Below are 19,485 nucleotides of genomic sequence, written 5' to 3'. Positions count from 1 at the left end.
TGAGGCGGATGGGCTACAGCAGCAGAACACCACACCGGGTGCCACTCCTGTCAGCTAAAAACATGAAACAGACTACAATTGGCACAGGCTCACCTAAATTGGACAATTGAAGATTGGAAAAACGTTGCCTGGTCTGCTGAGTCTCGATTTCTGCTGCGACATTCAAATGGTAAGGACAGAATTTGGCATCAACAACATGAAAGCATGGATCCATCCTGCCTTATAACAATGGTTTAGGCTGGTGGTGATGGTGTAATGGTGTGGGGGATATTTTCTTGGCACACTTTGAGCCCATTAGTACCAGTTGTGCATCGTGTCAACACCACAGCCTACCTGAGTATTGTTGCTGACCATGTCCATCCCTTTATGACCAGTGTAATCATCTTCTGATGGCTACTTCCAGCAGGATAACGCGCCATGTCAAAAAGTGTGAATCATCTCAGACTGGTTTCTTGTACATGACAATGAGTTCACTGTACTCAAATGGCCTCCACAATTACCAGAACTCAATCCAATAGAGCACCTTTGGGATGTGGCGGAACGGGAGATTCGCATCATGGATGTGCAGCCGACAAATCTGCAACTGCGTGATGCTATCATGTCAATAAGAACCTGAATCTCTAAGGAATATTACCAGTACCTTGTTGAATCTATGCCATGAAGAATTTAGGCAGTTCTGAAAGTAAAATGGCGTCCAACCTGATACTAGTAAGGTGTACCTAATAAAGTGGCCTGTGAGTGTACATGAATATGATTAGTTTTTATTTAGTTCATTTGTTTATCTATTCACTGTAAAAAAATATGTGATTGTGATTTTATATTAATATTTTATGATATTATTAATTTAAATTTGCATTAGTTTCATTTATCAATACACTGTAAAAAAGATGTGATTGTGAATTGACAAATAATTAGTTAGCTAAAACGTTGTCTAATTTTAAGAAAATTGTAAAATGTTATCATTAAGTTTGTCTACTGACATTTAGAACCTAGAAACTGTACAACAACTGATAAAAACACTAAACCAAGAAAGTGCATAAAAGGAGGAAAGACACAGGAGAAAAAAAGACGTGCAAAAAAATCCCTAGTGTGACTGTTCAGCACATTCTGACTGAAAAGAATATTTGTCGGATAAGACAGCATGCTATTGAAAAATAAACCTTGTTAGTAACTGATTTAAAAACACTTTTCATGGATGGCATCCCCATTAGTGGTAACTGATGCACAATGCCTTATAGTCAATACCATTACAGAGTGACATCAGCACATATTAAGCTAACAGTCTGTTAGCCTTGGGGGGCAGACAGGAAACAACCGTTTTGGATAAAATAGTCTGCTGCATGTAAGTAGTGAAGCATATATATGTGTGTGTATATATATATATATCTCCATAATTTTAATAAAAATGTTGCAATTGAGAGCAGTGTTTCTCAACCATGTTTCTGGAGGACCACCAGCAATGCATGTTTTGGTCTCCTTTGTCACACCCATTTCAGGTCTTCCAGCCTCTGCCAATGAGCTGATGATCTGAATCAGGTGTGTTTGGTGAAGGAGACATGGTTAATGTGCAGAGCTGGTGGTCCTCCAGGAACGTGGTTGAGAAACACTGATTTACAGTCCTTACTTCCCCTTTGGACCCTGTATATATTACAATGGACATCACATGTCAGCCATTTTTTTGTGGTTCCTGAGCATTTCATCTAATTTAAAGCCCGCAGTCTATGGAAATGGACAATTGTAATTCAATCAAATGGTTGTAAGGCTTGGCATGCTGAAAAGCAGCATGGCATCACTTCACTCCAGATACAGATATATTTATAGATTTATTTACATTTATTGATATGTTAGCCAATATTTCATAGATTGTATGTAAAAAAGAGAGGATTGCACGTACCAATTAAAGTTTAAAATCTTTTTTTCTCATTGCAAGCTTTATATCAGGATTTAGATCACCCATTAGGATGTATAATAGGTTCAAGATCTGTTACTGAAATCAAATCTCCAGTAATGCTGATTTTTATATAAAAAAAACTATATCAATGTACTAATTCATAGCTGAAATTAATTCATATGCAGATTATACAGATCTTGAAGTTCTTGAGCATATAGCAGATGGAAATATTTCAGATGTGGACATTGATGAGGAAGATGAAGATAAAGTTTGTTATAAACAATGTACAATCTATATAACAAAAACCTCAAAATTAAAGCAACAATGTTCCAATGTTTGTGATGTTGAAAATAAATGTCAAGATTATACCAGGAATCATGTATGCTTTTTTGTATTTTATGTTGATATAATGTTCGGAAAGAACTGTTCTGACCTGATGTAATGCCATTTGTATTTATATAGCGCTTTGACCGTGTATGGCCATACACCCAAAGCGCTTAATCTTGAGAAGGGGTTTATCCACTCCACCCCAAGTGTGCAGCATCCACTTGAATGATGTGATGGAAGCCACAAGGCAACAACACCAGTGCGCTCGCTACACACCAGCTATTGGTGGAGTGGAGAGATAGTGAAAAAGCCAATTTGGTGGATGGGGAAGCTTTGGAGGCCATGATGGGTTTGGGCCAATAGAGGAAATTTGGCCAAGACACCGAGGTTATACCCCTTCTCTTTATGAGAAGTGGATTTTTTTGTAATGACCATAGAGAGTCAGGACCTCGGTTTAACATCTCATCTGAAAGACAGCGCTCACTGATAGTATAGTGTCCCCTTCACTTTACTGGGGCATTAGGACTCACTCAGAGCGCATGTTGAGCGCCCCCTGCTGGCCTCACTGACACCACTTCCAACAGCAACCTAGTTTTCCCATGTGGTCCCCCATGCAGGTACTGACCAGGCTCAGCCCTGCTTAGCTTCAGTGAGTAACCGGTCTTGGGCTGCAGGGTGACATGGCTGTGGCTGTGACTTGTCCATTGAAATGGACAAAAAAAATATATACTTAAAGGGTGTTGAATTTTTATTATTATAATTGGTCTCATTTATAGGAGCTTCAAGAACTGTGAAAACATTTTAAAAAATTTCAGAAACTTGGAACATAATTCAGGTCTGAAGGGGTTAAAACAAACCAAAAAACAATAAAAAGTCCCCATGTTTACAACACAACACCAATACAAGGGTTAAATAAAAAAAATCTGAGCCGTAACCTTTATGGGGGGGGGGGGGGGGTTGTTGGAGAGAAACTGCACAAAAGAACTTACTTTAAATACTGAAAATAATAACAAAAATAAAGTAACAAGAGCTTAAAAAACTGGTAAACTGAGATTGAGACAGACTCTCTTCAATGATTATGCTTTGCACCCTTAATTTAAAAGTACTATGTCAAATAAAGTCTTTTCTTCTAAACAATAACAATTGCTCAAAGTGCTTAAACAACAAGTGCTCAAAGTGCTTAAATAACAAGTGCTCAAAGTGCTAAAGAACTGAACTGCTAAACTGAAGATTAGTTGTGAAATAAAGGTCATTATCTCTTATTTGTAAGCAAAGTCCTGCAAACTCTTTCTTTTTAAGACATTTGGACCAGAAGATGGAGCTGGTACAGTGGAGGAGGCTGAGGGTCTGCTGTTTGTCCAATCATGTTTTTTCTTCCATCAAATAAAAATATCAGGCTACCTCAAATCGACCGCTTCACAGGAAATACGCATTAAATTAATGCTCCGCTGTTATTATTATTTCACAAAACCTCTGTCAACATTTTTAATAAATGTCATTAGATTAAATATTATGTCTTATTATTATGACTTATTTCCTCCATTTCACTCGCGGTTCATGTGTGCTCGTGCTGCGTGTGATAAAAGAAAATGACAACGAACCTCAAGGCTCATATGTTGACTTTTTGTATAACAATTTTGTTGTTAACATATGATATTGAATTAATTTGCATACATGTTTTATAAGCTGGAAAATGAAAGCCTCAGTTTGGTGCAGTGTTATCATTATACAAAAATCAAGAAAATCTTTGGATTTGTTTGATTCATAGATTATGTAGGCTATTTTTAAAACTGATATTATATAAGAACTATTAATAACTGTAATTTTCCAAATGGAAAAAAGGTTGGTTTGTTGGTTGCACACTAAATCATCAATAGCCTGTTTAAGTTTATGACGTGACTCTAGGCAGCAAAGAGGCCATCAGCATCAGCGCTGGTTTATGTCAACTCATCGGTGTCAAACTGTGACCAGAAATATCCTTCTTTCATTTAGCTTCTTTGGAAAAATACATCTGTAGACACGTGTGTTTGCACGTGTTACTGTCCTGCGAGTTAACAAATATTTGTTGCACATTTAGGGGCAGATCACAAAGAGCACACATTACCGTTCCAAAAACGCGAGGCACACCACACCGCCTTTTATTCTGATAAAAAATAAAGAAGCTTGGTGCTCTTTTGTATGTCACTAGGAAACAACTGAATCAGTTGATGTTGATAACATCAGCTGTCGATGTTATAATTGTAATTTTTAACAATGTAATATTCCAAAGTAATACAGCTCTGGATAACTTGAAACAGCGACAACAAGTCTCTTCCCCATCATTAAAGTTCGCCGTGACAACACAAACCCTGCTGTCACCTCAACAGAAACCCTGCAGTGCTTTCATTTGATTTAAGAATGAAAAAGACGTGACTGACGTAACACGCTTTTTTCGCTCGAGCAAACACAGCGCGCAACGGCAAAACATGAGGCACCCAGGGCGCATAAGCAGCTCATAAAACACTCGCAGCTGCTAGTAAACTATTCAACAGATGCCCCTCTCAATGCAAAAAGCGCATTTCGCTGTGATCAGCCCCTTATGCAGCCAAACTTTAAAAATATATAAAACAATATTTTCGTTTAACTGATACCATTAATCAGTTACAAACACACCCTTTTGGTTAACGGTTAATCAATTATTTTGAGCATCCCTAAATAAACCGCATGCGCAGTCTCTTAAACATTATAATTTTTTTCCCTCACGGCTGCACGCCAGAGATCCGGCACAGTGCCGGAATACTTTTAGCCCTGCCAATATAATAATTATTATAGATAAGTAAAAAATAATAATAATTTGGTGGAACAACCCTGATTTTCATCACAACAAATCAAATAATCTATATTTTACAACCAAGCGGTATATTTTTTGGGGAAAGAAATGCTCTGCATGATGTTTTATTTGAAATTTGATAGAAATGTTATTAGATCTTCACAGAATAAAACAAATATTAAAACTATACCCAAAGCCACACCTAATAAACCAGTAAATCCAGAGAAACTGGGAACATTCGAATGGTCTCTATTCATTAATTATCAACCTTCTCTTCCTTGGATTCACTATTAGTTCATTGCAATGCATTCTGGGTCAGAGGTTACTGCAACCACTGCATTAAATTCTGCATAAGAAATTGGATAAAAAAGAGCTTCATTACAAGGCAGATATTACAAATACAGCATGGAGCAATATCTATGACCTTAAAATATCATAAATGTAGTGAGCTCAGTGGAGAGCGAAACGCAGCTGATGTGGAATTTCAACAGCTTACGGCTGAACTCTGAATACTGAGAGTTGAATTTATGCCCAACTCTGAATACTGATCATCTCATCATTATACAGGCTTATGCACCATCACCGAAAACTGAAAAGAGGAGAGAGAAAGAGAGAGCGCGAACACTACTGCATTGTCTGTGCCAACCCTTGTGTAACTCAAAGCTCTGGATAGCTGAGAGAGAAACCCACGGGACATGATGAATTAACCTCCAGCAAGAGTTCAAAACACACAGGCCCCCGACCGGACATTAGCATGTGCGCTGTTACATAATGAAGGGGTTTTCAATCTTTTAAACAGTCTCTTCATGCCCCATCCTAAAGTGTATAAGGAATATAGTTTCTTGTTTAAGACTGCTTTAAGAATATATTATGAATGTGATGTTTATTTATAACACTTTCTGTGATGTCGACCGGAGGGGTATTGCAGAAAAGACAGGATAACAAAAAAAAAAGCATAGCTTGACCTATTTTAATCAGCACATCCTGGCTTAGCACATCACAGAATCAATAGTGCAAATATGGATAAATCCCAATGTGAACCAATCAGGAAGCAAGTTGGAAAAATGCCCTCTCTGCCACTGATCTGGTAACACCCATAACTTTTCTGCAGAGATTTACAAAAACATATGAGGAGGTGAAATGTATCAACAACTTAACAGCTGTTCACTTTGCTCTAAATGTGACCAGTGGACTTTCATGTTACCCTGGAAATTAATCATGAAGATTAATGGCAAACGCTCACCCACATCGATTGTATCCGTTTATCTGTGTATCTGTTTAATCATCATCTATCTACTCTTTAATCTCTTTCATTTAGACTTTTTTTCTTTCTAACTGATTTGATTTAATCTATTGTGTAACGATTTGAGGGAGAGAAAAAAAATATATATATTTTTTTTTTCTCTCCCTCTAATAGTTTAACTATTTTATCGGTCTTTTCCCCTATACCTATATTTTTCCCTATAAATGTGAAATAGCCATATATGAACCTACATATAATTGTCGGTAATACATTTGAACATGTACAAATTTGTTATTCTAATGGTTAGCAAGTGGCGGAACAGTGGCTTAGTGGTTAGCATTGTCACCTCACAGCAAGAAGGTCGCTGGTTTGAGTCCTGGTTGGGCCAGTTGGCATTTCTGTGTGGAGTTTGTGTAACCCCGCTCGTCCTACACTACCCGAACCACTCCGAGTTGGGATCGATCCGGCGACTTTCCGCATGGGAGTCAGCTGCTCTACCAAGGAGGCTAAAGACCATGGCCTCTAGCATGTTCTCCCAGTGTTCGCTTGGGTTTCCTCCGGGTGCTCCGGTGTACCCCACAGTCCAAAGACATACGGCAGGGCTATTCAATTGTCCCTGAGGCAATTTGTTCCGGCCCTCCAATTAGTGACCAAGACATCCAAAATAAATTTAGTTTAGAGACGCAGAGCGTGAGTCACCTGACATTAAGCGAGTGGCGCGAGCAGCTGAAAACAATTGAATATGTTTGGAGAAAAGACCTTTTGTACAATGCACTGAAACCGTTAGTAGGGATGCATTGATTAGCCAATTTCACTATTAACTGCGCTTTAATTTGTCACATAAAGCACAATCATTTGCTTCTCAACACCGCGTTTCTGTTGCACGAAATGAAACTGCTTCAACTTAACAAAGTTATGTCACCTGTGCGCTAGTTTAAAGTTCCGAGCTTATACCAAGGCTAATACGCATGCACACTGAATTAACTATAGCGGTGGGCTGTTCCAATATCACGTGTTTTCCGCGCACAAGTTTGTTATTTCTAATGTAAGAATATATGCCAATATGTGTGTGCAATCGGAGCAACGCGTTCGTGGCTTTCCGGGTGCACGCAGTAGAAAACATCTCTTGCTGTAGCATGACAGTGCACTGCTTTTGTTGTGCTTTGAAATACAACATTTCAATGTTGAAAAAAAAAAGCCTGTTGTACAACGCGCTGATATTATATAGTTTCAAAATTAACATTTTAATGTAGATAAAAAACAACGTGGGTGTCTTAAGGAGCAAAAATACAGCATATGGGCTCTTTTATGCAGTTGTGTCCTCACTCATATTGCAAGTCATATCTCTTCGGCCCTTCGTTTGTGATGCTTTTCATGAACTGGCCTCCATGACAAGCTAATTGAATAGCCCTGACATACGGTATAGGTGAATTGGATGAACTAAATTGGCCATAGTGTATGAATGCGTATGAGAGTGTATGGGTGTCTCCCAGAAGTGGGTTGCGGCTGGAAGGGCATCCGCTGCATAAAACATATGCTGGAATAGTTGGCAATTCATTCCGCTGTGGTGACCCCTGATAAATAAGGGACTAAGCCGAAGGAAAATTAATGAATGAATGAAAGGTTAGCAAATATGTAAATGGCCAAGAACATGGAGTGGCTGTATAACAGACTCATCACTAAGACTAATCGTAGCCTGGTTGTTAGCCTGATAGCTGTAAAGAATAAATCTCTGTAGTAACTAAATTTTCCTTCAGGGCAGACTTGGAGCTAAATTCAGACAGGATAGCTTGAAAATCACAGCTTAAGCTCCTATCCTGTTTTTGTGCATTACTCACACATTTCCAACCCTAAAGGCAAAACAAACAAACCAAGAAAAGCTCAAAAAGTTTTCTTTTACAATTAAAATGATCTGGTTTTAACTTTCTTATATGATGTGTAACACAAACAACCCCCCGCCAATAATAGTTTCATGTTTAAACATAGTTTAATGTTTCATGACCCTTTGGGCGATGAACCAACTTCATTGATGTTGAAAACAATATATATATTCAAGTAATAACAGTTCAAAAGTCCCCAGCAACACTCCAGAACTTTTCCTATGAGTATATTAATGCATGCCTTATAAAGGGTTAATCACATCCTGTGTTCAATATTTGTAATTATAAAAAAAAATGTAGATTACCTAATGCAAATTTCTTTTTCATTGATATATTTATTTATTTTGTACTAATGTGTCTATATGTTTTAAAAAAAGATTTAATTTTACACATTTAATTATTCATTATGTTTTAAATTCCCAATCCCAGTTTGAATATCTCTGACAGAAACTGGCACACACTTACCTGGTTCGCTGTCGATCTGTGTGAGTATGTCCTCGATGGAGTCCTCCTCCGTGCGCTGGGGTTCTGGGTCAGGAGGTGTGTATCCTCGGAGACGGCACCAGTGCAGTACCTCTTTAGTTCTCGCTGGAGTGAGGGCCTGAAGCCGAGGGGTTCTCTCTAACAGGTCTGCACACACACGCCGTACAGCCACCGCTCGCTGCAACTACAGAGAGAGAATAAAGGGGAAAAAAACCACAGAAAACAAATGAACACAATCCTAAAACGATTACAGATGCACTCTTGTACACAAACACGCTTGTACCTCTGCAGCTCTGCGTTTGCCAATGTTCCAGGAGTAATACTGATCCACAGATGTGGCACAGAAAGGATGAGAGTCCTCATCTGCAAACACACACAAATCTATTGGTCTGGCTTATATTGAGTTCAGACTACACAACACTTTTGTCTTGATGTGTCAGATTATGCAATTTTGAGTCTTAGACACAAGCTATGTTGTGGCTAAGAAAAAATACAACAAACCTATGGAACCAGATCTGTCTCAAAAATAATACATTTACAAAATAAAATTCATATTAGCAACAGAATTAACATTTACAAAATCCAATTTGTAAGTTCAAAACACGATTCAAAAATACACAAATCTAATTCGTAATTCAAAACATGATTCAAAAGTATGCAAATCTAATTTGTAAATGCAAAACATGATTTAAAAATACACACATCTAATTCATAAATTCAAAACTCGATTCAAAAACACAAATTCAATTCGTAAATTCCAAAGACAATTCAAAAATACACAAATGCAATTCGTAATTCAAAACATGATTCAAAAATTCACAAATCTAATTCGGAATTAAAAATATGATTCAAATGTATGCAAATCTAATTCATAAAAGCAAAACACAATTCAAAAATACACAAATCTAATTCATAATTCAAAACACGATTTAAAAACACAAAACCAATTCATAAATTCAAAACACGATTAAAAAATACACAAATCAAAATAATAAATTCAAAACACGATTCAAAAATACACAAATCAAAATCATAAATTCAAAACACGATTCAAAAATACACAAATCAAAATCATAAATTCAAAACACGATTTAAAAAATACACAAATCTAATTCGTAACTTAAAACACGATTCAAAAATACACAAATCTAATTCGTAACTTAAAACACGATTCAAAAATACACAAATCAAAATAATAAATTCAAAACACGATTCAAAAATACACAAATCAAAATCATAAATTCAAAACACGATTCAAAAATACACAAATCAAAATCATAAATTCAAAACACGATTTAAAAAATACACAAATCTAATTCGTAACTTAAAACACGATTCAAAAATACACAAATCTAATTCGTAACTTAAAACACGATTCAAAAATACACAAATCTAATTTGTTATTCAAAACGCGATTCAAAAATACACCAATCCGTTTCGTAAATTTAAAATACGATTATATTTATGATTTTACTTGTGAATTCACAAATTGTGTTTACAAGTGACAAATTGGATTGTGTAAATGTGAACTGTGCTGTGCATGTATGAATTTTATTTTGTAAATGTATTATATTTGAGACTGGCTCCATAAACCAGATGTAGATTCCCAATCAATCCTGGCTTGCCATCTTTAAAGATATGTGATTGCAATGAGAAAGCAGAAGTAGTAAATTACCACCATAGATAAGAGTTTGAACAAAGACTATAAAATTGGCTTTTTTTATTACATGCTTGTCTTTCTGTCGTGACATTGCAAAGCTCATGTGTGTGTTGTTTGTCATCCACTATCACACACTATGCAAGATAATATAGACAGTTTTGTGTATCCTAATGCTCACTGTCACTTACAAATCATCACAATAACCTAATATAAACAGATTAGTCCAAATACTGTAGTCTGAACCAGTTACTAGGGTAAATGCTCATTATTTAAGCAAACTAAATGATTTGAAAAAAAAGTGGTATGTTTCGGTTACTGTGTTAAAAGATTAATGACCATATGATTATAAATGATGCAGTGTATATACTGTGTGACAAACATTTAGGGTCAGTAAGTTATTTTTAAGAAAATTTTAATAATTATTCACTCATGAAAAATGAACTAAATTGATCAAAGACTTTTACAGTGTTAAAATTTTCACATTTACACTCTTAACTACACACGACAAGCAATTTTGGCTGTCTGCACCAAATGCAAGGCGACAGAAGCATTAAAATACCAGCCACTCCTCTCCCGACTAAAAAGTAAGGATTATAATCTATATAATACATATTTAACTTATTTAATATTATTAAAAGTACATAGGCTGAGTGACTGATGTTGTTGGTTTGCACTGAGTCACAGTTAATTTTGAAACCGTTTGCTAGTTATTTAATTTTCAAGATCTAAGCTGAACTATCTGCAGCTGCTTTCTGCAGTATGGCAATAAATTGTGTTCAAACTCACATTAGTAGCATTTAACACTATAAAGCACACAATCTCAACCTAAGGAGAGAATTGTTATGTTTATAGTGTTGTTTTGCCGCAACGTCACAGAAAACTAAAATATTACTTATTTACTCATTTCGATTTCCTAAAATAGAAATTATGCATGTCGCAGTCGCAGATGGTTAGGACAAAAACTTGCATTGTGTGTAGTTAGGACATGGTCCTAGTAAATGATGTTCTTTTTAACTTTCAATTCATTAAGTAGTTTTAAAAAGACTGCATTACTTGTTTACACACAAATATGAACCTTGCATAACAATAAATATATATATATATATGTTTATTTCCAATCATGTGCATTAGACTTACTTTTCTCTGGGACAATCAAAGGAAATTTCTTCACTATAGCTGTCAGAAGTTGCGTCATGTTTTCTATATGCTCCGTGCTGAGGGAGATAGACAATAAATTAGCAAATGACTTTAAGTAAATGAATAACAATCTATTCAAATTAACACTTATATATCTTATTACTCAGGCATATAATAAGAGTTACTTTGTATGTTAATAAATGCTTTATTAACTCAACTTCATCCTGTTTTTGACCTAAAGTGAGGACTGTTTATGCTTATAAATCCCTTATAAATGCTATCTTAGCTAAAAATTTTAATTACTGTAAAGTTTAAACATTGCTGAGTAACACTTGTCAAAATATAACAACGATTTAGATAAAACAACAATTGAACAATTATTGTATTATGATGCAACATTTTAATATTATTTAGTGATGATTAAACTGTACAGTAACTTTATTTTAGGTAAAATACATAAATTATTTTTTCATACAGTTTCATTTGTGTCCCTTGCAACGAATAAAGTCGTTTATTTTCTTTTTTCCTGTTTAGAATATAACTGAGCCTTTTATTGTCCTTAATAAGGGATTTATAAAGCATAAATAGTCCTCACTTTAGGTCAAAAAACAGGATGAAGTTGAGTTAATAAAGCATTTATTAACATACAAATTAACTATTAATATATGACTGAATAATAAGAATTATAAATGTTAATTTGAATAGTTTATTAATCACTTACGCATTCTGATGTATCTTAAAAAACAATGAATTATCAATGAATTATTAAAACACAATAATTAATTATAAATGTGCTTATACTGTAAGTCAAGAACAGAGCATTTGTAGCTGTATTTATAAACTACTTACTAACGTCTATAAATGTAGAGTAACTGCTTAACAAATAATGAATTAACTATTTGCTGATGCTTAATAAATGATTCATAGTGTGTAGTTAGTATAAAGCATTACCAAAACATCTTTTATTGTGTTTTACGTACTAGGTTCTAGAATTACAAGGTTGAAGAGGAAAGAAAATATGCTTGTGTACAGTTAGTTCATTATTAAAATTAATAAATTAATTATTGATTCCCTCAAGAAAGCACAATTCATTACTTTGAGAGAAATTTAGTTCACAATATCAGCACTATTGAAGGAATGTTGTGTAATATTGAAATGTTGTGTCACAAGGGATGCATCAGTTTTATTACTGAATGGTGGTCGCTATGACAACATGTAAATTTAAGAAATAATTCATAATTGTGAATGTGCATGTGTGTGGGTGATGATGCCACACTGTAGAAACAGAATCCTCTGAAGGACACAACTGTATATGTGTGTGTGTTTCTTACTTAATGAGTTCATGTGCTGTAGATTCCAAGCCCTGTTCTACTTTGACAGTAGCAGCTGCATCTGTGGATGTGGGGGCTGTTGGCAGGGGTGCAGAGGCGGGTGCTGCAGAGGTCGGGGCAGATGTTTGGAGTACAGGAGTCGTACAAGTGGAGCTCACCAAACCAGGTTCAGTTTTAACTGTTGACACAAACATAACAGAGGTAAAGGAAAGGTTTCAGCTCACTGGACTGAATGGCGATAAACTTTTAATTCCTTGACATTCAATTTAAATTACACTCTGTGTGTGTGCTTGTGAATAATAATGTCTCACCTTGAGCTACAGGTGTGGATGCTGAGGAAGCAGCTCCACTTGGGGTGGAGTTGTTGCTAGATGTACCTTTAGAACCAGACTGCACTACTGTAACACAAACACACATTTTTACTTTACTGGTCAAGAGTTTGGGGTCTGAAAAGTTTAATATATTAATGAACTTTATTTTCAAGAAAGATGCATTAAATTGCTAAATAAATGCTGTGCTTTTTTTTTGGGGGGGGGGGGGGGGGGGGGGGGGGGGGGGGGGGCATTTTCCAATAACAGAAAGCAGTTATTTATTTGTTATTAATATTGTAACAACTATGGCCGATCAGAGACATAATTATTTTGCTTTATTCCACAAATGGTACACAAATGGAATATGATTCCAAGGTATCTTACGACATGAAAGGAATGCACTTAGAAATGGACACTCAGAGACATGGTCCAACTTCTATACGCTCCATGCTCAAGACTTTTAATGTAAATCTTTATTCTCTTTTTATGTGTAATCAGGTGTTTTGCAACAAGTCTCTTGCTCATGTATTAATTTTACGGTTTTAATACTTCAGCAATCAATGTTTAACTCTACCACAGCTAAACAAGATCATAGATGGTTCATGTTTGATGTCCCTGCAATGCTAATTTTGTGTACTGAACGATTGTTTACATTTTATGTTAATACGTTTGCAACATATTAACATTTTAAGAAACTTTAAACATTTCTGTATCAGCTTACACCCAGAATGCCTATGCAAATCCCCACACTTTGGAACAAAGGACTATAAGACGTGCCTCGGGGGAGTTAACTTCTCATTGGTCAACTTGGCCCCAGAGGGTGGGTACAAAACCATTCTTATAAAGCTTATGCCCAAGGCCACCGCGCAGACTAGGAAACTAGAACCCATATGAGAATCCAGAAGAACACCCAGAGAACTGCAGGGAGCAGGCAAAAAATGGGTTAACCGCACATCTCAGACATTCCCATCTATGATACCTTTCTTTCTTTCTTTTCCATCAAGCGTCTAGTTAAGTTTAGTGCGCCGTGAAACCAGAAGTCAACACGAGTAGTTCTTTTGCCGCCTCAAACTTGAAATGACAGACTCCACCCCACTCCAAGCCTTACAGGTCAAAAACATAACTAGGTGGGAACACCTGTTCAAGAGATGGAGTCCTTCACATCACACTAGGAATGCAAGTAACTCCTCCAGATTGCCACTGAACTGGTGTAAACTAAATGTAAACCTAAAGAAACCATAGAAGGGTTCAATTGATTATTTTTGGTTCGCTTGGTTTGGTCTTACAAAATACAAAATCATTGCACTCTCTTAAACTTTTATTATTCTTACTTTACTCTTTTCTACAACATGTATGAATGTGTGTTTGTGTTAGGTGTTCGTTTCTGTTAGATTAGTCAAAAAGTTTTATTTTGTATAAAGAAAGGTGCCTGTGCATATTTATCAATCTAATGTCTTAAACTTGGATCTTGTTACCCTGCTTAAACATAAATGAGTTTTTATTTGATAGCAATGGCCGTAGTTGCAGTCAACTCTCCTTTCGAACGAATGCTGGTTCGATTTGTTCAGATTTAAAAAGTCAATTCATTTGAATCCCCGTTCAAATGAATCTTCAATTCCCTTTGAGCTAATTCGCTACAATATTTTACATTGCATTTCACAGTATTTTTGATCAAATAAATGCAGCCTTGGTGGAAGTTTAATACCCTGAGAAAATGCAGACATCAAACTTTAATACTGGTTAAAAATTGCTTATTAAAAACTGTTAAATCTGAAATATATAACGCAATTAGGCACTTTTTTGTATTTATTAAAATCACAAATACATAACCACTGTAGGGAATGACATTAAATGTTGTCTTGCTAGCCTGTTGCCTATTTCCTGCCAAGCTTTCTGATCATTCTTAATAAAACTGCCACAAGTTAAACTGCATGGTTAAGATTCACAGTTGCAACTTAATTAAGACCAATTGCAATTTGCTTGCTAACTACACATCAATAGCTTCATCCAGGAATGCCAACAGACCTGAAGGAAAATCTTTTCTGGATAGCCCTGACCGCTTCAGAGGCACAAGGGGTAAATTAACTTTGATTTTTCATTTATTTATGGGTCATTAAACAAGCTGGAGCACAATATTAGTTGCAGTATTAACCTACTATTTGTTAGTAATCCTCTGACATTTTATTAATTTAATTTATACAGAAAAGATTACTCTGTGTTTTTTATTACATCTCAACTACTCACTTTCTTTACTATTAGAATTAACTTAAAAAAAGGTATTTTTATAAATTTTCCTTCGGCTTATCTCTTTTTTGTCAGACACCCACATGAAAATATATTATAGTAATTTATAATAAATACTATAGTGTTTTTTTTAACCATACTGACACCTCCGACAGAGATATTGCATTATCAGTTAAAATGTTGCTAGAATTAGTTTTTATGGTTGGGCTTTATATTTTGCATCATGTCATGTCCGTGTGTTGTGCGATAAGTCAATGTATTGCTTATTGTGACAGGCCTACATATTGCCCACGTCTAGCACCCATTTAGTAAACGAACGTATATTCTGCCATGACTAAGGTAGGACTGAAGTGTTTTTTAATGTTCTGATTCATCCAGTTCCTGTTGTCTCTCATAAATGTTAAGAGCACTCAAGCCTGCCATTTCTCAATTACTGAATCCTGTAATCTCTCAATTACTCTCTATCACCATGACAACAGCTTGCATACTATTACAGGAAATGGTCTGCCAAGTGCGCTGATATTCAAGCACTGCACTCTCATTCAAAAAAAAAAAAGAAAAGAAAAACTAAACCGAGACAGCTTCGGCTGCCACGGTGCTGCACAGATCAATCTAAAACAAAGCTAGCAACCAGGTAGAGCGAGTAGCGTGCACAAAAACGAGAAAATGAAAATCATATCTGACAGGAGAGTGTCTCCGGAGCTCTGTTCACCTATTACTGTCATCGCTGATGAATGCTGAACAAAAACAAACATCTCTGATAGAAAAGAAAAACAGGCTCAGCACCTCTGACATAAAAGAAAACCAACTCAACAACCTAAAATAGTCCATCACAGCACGAAGAGTGTCTTGCTTTAAGCTACAGTGTGTACATTTTATAGTGGTTAATAAATAAATCGGCATACTTTATGTGAAAGAAAGCTGGAGCTTTCTTTTTCTTTCCAAGTCTTGCGAGAACTGGGCTTACTTAAAACTTGGACTGAAAATAAAAGCATTCTTACTGTTGTTATTAAGTAGACAAAGGTTTGAAAGGTGAACTAAGGATGTACTCTATTAAATACATAGCTAACTTTCAATAATAATTAATAATAATAATTCCTTACATTTATATAGCGCTTTTCTGGACACTCAAAACACTTTACACAATGCAGGGGAATCTCCTCATCCACCACCAGTGTGCAGCATCCACCTGGATGACGCAACGGCAGCCATATTGTGCCAGACCACACACACCACACACTAGCTGATTGGTGGAGAGGAGACAGAATGATGAAGCCAATTATCATATGGGGATGGTTGATGGACAGAGGCCAGTGGGCAAACTTGGCTAGAATGCTGGGGTTAAACCACTATTATTTTTCGAAGGACATCCTGGTATTTCAAACGACCAGACAGTCAGGACCTCGGTTTAACGTCTCATCCAAAAGACGGCGCTTACTGAACAGTATAGAGTCTCCTTCACTATACTGGGGCGTTAGGACCCACAGAGACAGCAAGTTGTGCACCCCCTGCTGGCCTCATTAACACCTAGCTTTCCCATGTGGTCTCCCATCCAGGTACTAACCGAGCGCAGCCCTGCTTCAGTGAAAGAGCATGTGAAAGTTGCAGAGAGCTAGCTGCCAGAAATCAAAATGGTAAATATTGCAGCTTTAAGATCACAGCAAACCATGAATAAAACTTAATTTTTTTGTAATCCAATCACAAAGCACATCACTAAGGTTTTAGTACAGAGCTTGTGTGTCAGAGCAGTGAAAGGAATCATTCCAAAACATTATGCATTTCCTGTGTAGTTAAATAATAAAATATCGCCGTTAATCTATTCTCCAAGTTGGGTTGGGAGCTGGGTCTATTCTACGCAAGCTATGATGACTTTACCTTGATATTTTAGTGCGGATGTATACCTGACCGGTGAGCCATCTGACAAAAAACTGCACTTCTGAATCAAATCAGCAGGATGCCCTCATGGATCTTTTACTTACTTCGAAGACACTACTGACTACGTGTTATGAAGCGGACAGGAGACAGAGGTAAGGAAACGTTAGGGTGTTTATTAAATGACAACAAGGAGCACATGAAGGATAGCCAGGAGGATCAGGAATGATGTTGGGGTCTTTTCCTCCGTGGTTGGGTAATAGGAATACACGAGGATGGACAGCACACACCAGATACAGCTGACAGAGGATGACACAGACTTGGAAGGACTGGAAGACAGGACGATTCGGGAGGACCAGGAAGACTAGGAGGAATACAAAGAGAACAGGTAAGTAAATCGTTTGTTTTAGCTGAGGATGACTACGCTGAGTGGTCGCTCAGTTGTCCGCTTTCGTCGAGACGAGCCCGGACAATGAGCGACTGGAGTGCTGTGCTTTTATCTGGTGCTCGTGAATGTGATGCAGCTGTGTGCTCATTAGAAGTCAGGTGATGGTGATCTTCGTGAGTGGGGATCGTGAGAGCCTGACCAATCCGTGACAGTACCCCCCCTCCCCAGGGCCCGCTCCTGAGGGCCGACACCTCCGACGCCGTGGTGGTCTCCCTCTGCCTCTAGGCGCTGGGAACTCAGGGTGGCTCTCATGAAACTCCACCATGAGACTAGGATCGAGAATATCAGCTCTGGGAACCCATGTCCTTTCTTCGGGGGCCGTACCCTTCCCAGTCCACCAGGTACTCCAACTGGCCACCACGACGTCGGGAACGCAAGATCTCCTTCACTGCGTAGACGGCTCCTTCTTCTAGGAGCAGTGGAGGAGGGGGTTCCTCTTCGTGGTCAGGCTCTGTGGAGGGAAGAACAGGATCGTGATAGGGTTTCAGGAGTGATACGTGGAATGTAGGGTGAATACGGTAGTGAGAGGGTAATTGTAGTTTGTAGGTGACGGGGTTAACCTGTTCCACGATGGTGAAGGGACCAACAAATCGGGGACTTAACTTGCGAATAGGCAGTCGCATGCGTATGTCCCGGGTGGATAGCCACACCTTTTGTCCGGGTGTGTATCTGGGTTCTTCAGACCTTCTTCTATCGGCGGTTACCTTGCTTCGACGGACTGCCCTCTGCAGATGTTGATGAGCCTCGTCCCAGACTCTCTCGCTCTCCCGGAACCAGTGATCCACTGCGGGGACATCAGATGGTTCGCCATCCCAGGGAAAGAGCGGTGGTTGGAAGCCCAGGACGCACTGGAATGGCGTGAGTCCGGTGGAGGGTTGCCGCAGTGAATTTTGGGCATATTCTGCCCAGCCCAAATACTGGCTCCAGGAGCTCTGGTGACCACTGCAGAAGGTCCTCAGGAACCGTCCCACCTCCTGAATCTTCCTCTCTGTCTGCCCGTTGGTTTGGGGATGATATCCAGAAGAGAGGCTGACGGCCACACCTAGGAGCTTGAAGAAGGCTTTCCATAGACGTGAGATGAACTGTGGACCTCTGTCCGACACAATATCTTCTGGAATACCAAATGACCTGAAGACTTGATTAAAGATATTGTCGGCTGTTTCAAAGGCTGTGGGAAGACCTTTCAGAGGGATTAGTTTGACAAACTTTGAGAATCTATCTACGATGACTAGAATACAGGTATTACCTTCTGACGAAGGGAGGTCAGTGATAAAGTCCACTCCTAGGTGTGACCAGGGACGGTTCGGAATCGGCAAGGGATGGAGCTTTCCAGCGGGTAGATGACGTGGGCTCTTGGATTGGGCACAGTCCTTACAGCCCTGAACATATTGCCTCACATCCCTTGCCATGTTTGGCCACCAGAATCGTTGGGATACTAGCGAGAGAGTATTGTTGATCCCTGGATGTCCAGTGCCTAGCGAGGTATGTAAGGAGTGGATCAGATCTACCCGGTGTTCAGGTGGTATGAACTGCCGATGAGGAGGGCATCCCGGCGGAGCAGGGGCTTCCGGAGTGGCAACGACTGGAGGAGCGTTCCAGGTGATCGGACAAATGGAGATGTGTTCGGGAAGAATCTTCGTTGGGAGTTCTTCATGATCGTGATGCTCGTTTACACGAGCAGAGAGCGTCTGCTCTTAGATTCTTGGGTCCTGGACGATAGGAAATGGAGAAATCAAAACGTGAGAAGAAAAGTGACCATCTGGCTTGACGTGGACATAGTCTCTTGGCCTCTTTGATATATTGGAGGTTTTTGTGATCTGTGATCACCTGGAACGGATGTTTGGCTCCC

At 38.0% G+C, this 19,485-nt stretch overlaps 1 protein-coding gene across 3 annotated transcripts in view; it reads right to left on the bottom strand.

The window, feature by feature from the left end:
• The window catches only part of yeats2 (YEATS domain containing 2), a 90,317-nt gene that overhangs the window by 10,318 nt on the left and 60,514 nt on the right, over positions 1-19,485 (bottom strand). For all 3 annotated transcript variants that reach the window (XM_056480563.1, XM_056480562.1, XM_056480564.1), the window contains exons 22-26: positions 13,073-13,159; positions 12,762-12,939; positions 11,431-11,507; positions 8,917-8,996; positions 8,616-8,817 (exon numbers count right to left, since the gene is read on the bottom strand). In XM_056480563.1, coding sequence (XP_056336538.1) covers positions 8,616-8,817; positions 8,917-8,996; positions 11,431-11,507; positions 12,762-12,939; positions 13,073-13,159 — 624 coding nt within the window. The remainder of the gene's footprint in view (positions 1-8,615; positions 8,818-8,916; positions 8,997-11,430; positions 11,508-12,761; positions 12,940-13,072; positions 13,160-19,485) is intronic.

The sequence above is a fragment of the Danio aesculapii genome, chromosome 2 (genome assembly GCF_903798145.1).
Source record: "Danio aesculapii chromosome 2, fDanAes4.1, whole genome shotgun sequence".
Lineage (NCBI taxonomy): Eukaryota > Metazoa > Chordata > Actinopteri > Cypriniformes > Danionidae > Danio > Danio aesculapii.
Note: the sequence above shows the minus strand (reverse complement) of the source record. Positions and strands in the feature narration are given on the sequence as shown.